This window comes from Mytilus californianus, unplaced genomic scaffold (genome assembly GCF_021869535.1).
Source record: "Mytilus californianus isolate M0D057914Y unplaced genomic scaffold, xbMytCali1.0.p SCAF_8, whole genome shotgun sequence".
NCBI lineage: Eukaryota > Metazoa > Mollusca > Bivalvia > Mytilida > Mytilidae > Mytilus > Mytilus californianus.
The window spans coordinates 33,593,458-33,597,535 of record NW_026262734.1 but is presented as its reverse complement, the minus strand read 5'-3'; the positions used below and the strand labels follow the sequence as shown (position 1 = coordinate 33,597,535).

At 30.9% G+C, this 4,078-nt stretch overlaps 1 protein-coding gene across 1 annotated transcript; it reads right to left on the bottom strand.

Moving 5' to 3' along the window:
• Positions 1-574: 574 nt before the first annotated feature.
• LOC127711770 (toll-like receptor 7) lies at positions 575-3,788 on the bottom strand. Its single transcript, XM_052217892.1, has one exon. It carries the CDS (start codon positions 3,743-3,745, stop codon positions 1,469-1,471), a length of 2,277 nt encoding a protein of 758 aa, XP_052073852.1. The 5' UTR covers positions 3,746-3,788; the 3' UTR covers positions 575-1,468.
• Between the last annotated feature and the right edge of the window lie 290 nt (positions 3,789-4,078).

Genomic DNA, 4,078 nt, shown 5'->3' with positions numbered 1-4,078 from the left:
TGTAAAAATAAGGAGTCGTGGTATGATTGCCAATGAGACAACAAAGGTTCAAATGAATTGGATGTAAGCAATTAAAGGCATCCGTACGTCTTTCAACAATGAGAAAAATCCATACAGTATAGACGGCTATAAAAGGCCCCGACATGAAAAATATGAAACAATTCAATTGAGAAAACTAACGGTCACATTTATAACAAAACAATTTACGAAAAATAATATGACAGATGAACGACAACCACTGAACTACAGGCTCCTCACTTGGGACATGTCAATTAATGATTTAAAAAAAACTTTTAACCTTTAATATCAAATTTGCTTTTCGATATTTAACAAATTTAAACTTTTAAACACTAAAGTTGAAGATGATTCTACTTTGCATAGCAAATGTAATAATTCACAAACAATAAATGCGAACCTTAAAAAATATGAAATATCATCTAAAGCTGGTGTGCTGAAAATGATATGATGTTAAATCCTAGAAAAAAGTTTAACATATCGTAGATACAGGAAATACTCCACATAATATCACTTAAGACTACTCAATGTGAAATAAATCATATTCATATTACGGAAATGAAACTACGATTGATTTATTCAAAACTTATAACAATTACATTTAAAAACTTTCGTATAATATTTATATATCGCATTAAAACAAAAGCATAAGATTTTTTTTCTGATTTTTTATTTATTTTTTTTTTTTTAGCTTTTAGGTAATTAACTGATTAAGACGTTAATATTCACCAATTACATTTATATTACAAAAATAATTCTTCAAAAGCAGAATCCAATAAAACATAATAATATCAGAAAATAAAAATTATACATAAATATTAAGAAAATGCTTACAAAAAATATTTAACATACAATCAAAAAAACACGTTCGGACAGAAAACAAGGGTATGATCAAACTAAGAGATGGACGGACTTTAAGATTAATAAACTCCTTCTCTCCTATTCTCTCCTGAAATCAATTTGTGTCAATGCTTAACCTTACTGTCGTTTTATGCTGATTTTGAGAAGCAACGTCATAGATTAAGGCAACATTAGTTTACTTATGTTTAGATATAACAAATCGAATAAGAAGACAAATCAAGGCAAAACACAAAATTGGGGGAATTGCATGAACTAAAAAAAACAAGAATGGTGCGTCGATAGGGTTTGCGTCTATTGCTATGCATACATCACCCGTCATGCAAATACACATTCAGTTTAAAAGTCAAACTCGGAAATCGTACACAATCGGTAAAGATACAGATTAGAAAATGATTCCAATAGATTACAATGGTCCCAAAACATCATATGTTTCAGATAAAAAAAAGTATTCAAATACTTAAACTGGAAGATAGACAACACCATTGCCAACAGAGAGAATAGTACAAAATAGTAAACAATGGAAAACTAAAGATTAAGCAAAAAATTGGTTTGAACTCAATGTTTCTTAAATTGGCAAACTTCTGTACTACACTTATCTTGAAACTAATTTTGAATACAAAGGATATTTTTTCAGAAATGGTAATTTTTCCTCTTCGATCTCAGCAATGACACGGTTTTCTCGTGCATAATTCCCCATCTTGTTATAATTTTTTGCAATCATTGACGCTATTTCGTTCTCTATTGATTTTTTATGATTAGAGAAATCAATATATTGTCCAATTCGTAAAAAGGCTCCCAAATATTTTTGGGCAATTTCATTAGCTGCAAGTAGATCATAGTTAACTATAATTATTTCACGATGTAGATCACGTGTATAATTGTGCCAAGCATATTTCCACTCTTTCTCATTCCAACGCAAAGGTCCGTTGTACTTTTCACTCAAAATAATAATAAAGTAGTGACTACTGGACATCACCTCAATTATTTCCTGTTCACGTAATGACCCTATTACACTATCTCTGCAGGGCCAAAACACCTTAATCGTTTTTTGTTCGAGATTTGGTAATAAATTTGATAATAACCACAGTCTAATATTCTCGTCATCTTCATTGCAAGAAATATACACATCGTAAGATAAAGTTAACGGAAATGAACTTCTATTACAATTCTTTATGACTTTTCGTCCAATAATATATATCTCGAATCGAAAGATATATATAACTGCCGACAGTAAAACTACAAGAACGAACGCAGCGACGATAAAAATGCTTATCCCTATGATGTTTTTATTCGGTATTCTACACCCAAGATCTTCCTTAGACATATTCTTTATGGAAATTAATTGTTTCTCTTTTCTACATAGTACTTGCAAATTTTTTGCGCACTTAGACTCCTCCTTTGGAAGCCATTGTTGCAACCAAATATCATCACATTCACATTGCATTATTATAGTTCCTAAATAAATGTTACAAGGATTTAATACTGAAAGAGATCTATGTAAGGAATTAATAGTGTTTCCCCTAAAATCTATTTCTGCAGTCCTCAAGAGAAACAAATTAGATCGTGGTAGAATTTCAATTTTGTTGTTTGTAAAATTAAATAAACGAACACGTTCAAAGTAGGATGTGTTCGTATGTTTAGATTTGAACTGGTTTTGCAGGTCGCACAAGTCGTTATTTGATAAATCGACTTCTAAACTTTTGTATTCAGGAAGTGCATGTGGAATCTTTGTGCGATATGAATTAGAACAGTCAATTACAGTTCTGTTTCTTACTGCTGGCTGGTATATGCAGCGACATCTTGGTGGACATTTGTCTGCTAAAGACAAATTACAAATCAAGTTTTCATATTGGCGCTCTTTAACAATTGTCAAAATTGACCTATCTTTAAATAATTTTGGTGTATAGCATTTAACGTCAAAGTAATCCCTCGTAATTGCCTGCACAAATCGTTCTGCAGCTTTAGCAAACTGATATATTTTGCAATCACAATTCCATTTATTATCTCTGAAGTCAAATCCGTAGTAGATAAGTTTTCCGATTTGTAGAAGATTTTGAAAGCCAAAGAACTTCAACATATACACATCAAAGAATGATGTAAAAGAATTATTTGACAAAACCACCATACCTCCATGACCGAGTGTCGTACTGTCTTTACATTTCCATGATTGTTCATTTGTTACAGTTTTTATTGCATTGTGGGAGTAATTTGCCTCACAAAAATACTGCTGTCGTGAAGCTATTCCATTTGTTATATCTAATTTGACCAGCTTATTAAAGGATAAGTTCAGATAAAATAAACTTCCGTTCATTTTCAGGAGAAACCCTGGGTCTATCATATCAATTCTATTAAATGATAAGTCAAGTATACGAATGAACTTCATATGCAAAAATGTGTGTTTATTCAAAACCTGTATGCTGTTCCCACGAAGAAGAAGAGTATCCAAGTTTCTCAAGCACGAAATTTCTTCTATACTTGTGATATTATTGAAGGAAAGATCAATTATAAACAATCCTTTAAAGTTACAAATGTTCCCTGGTAGAAATGTTAGATGACCATATCGATGATACACCGAATAAAAATCATGTTTTCCTCCATGATTCACAATTTCGGAATTACATTGACCCTCTTTGTATTCAATTGTTAAATTTCCAAGATCATCTACATCCGATTTTGAACGGCAGATACAACAATGCATCTGATGTATGGCAGGATATCTATTACATTTCGTAGGACATCTCAAATCTGGTCTGTTGAACATTGATTGCATATCTTCTTCAACATAATTCGGCTTTAATCCTGAACTTATGTAAGGAACCACATAAAGAACTATTATGCTTATGTACATTTTGTCTTTATCGACTTGCATTCATTTATCGATTAATTAAATTGTCCTTTATCTCATATGTTAAAAAAAAACCATTACATATTCTTACGTACATGAAAGTGAAGCCTGATGTGTATGTAATGTATTATATATCATGATTTCACAGTCACAAGACAATTAAACATAATATTTTTTAAGATGACCCTTGATTTGTTTATTAGTTTCCCATTGAAATAATTCAGCGAAAAACATTATGAAATAGAAAAGATCTAACTGATATCCTATTCCACACGGACATATTTGAAACATAAAGCCCAAAATTGCATCAAAAGGTTTTAATTCTAATTGCAATTATTGCAAAGTACAATATCTATT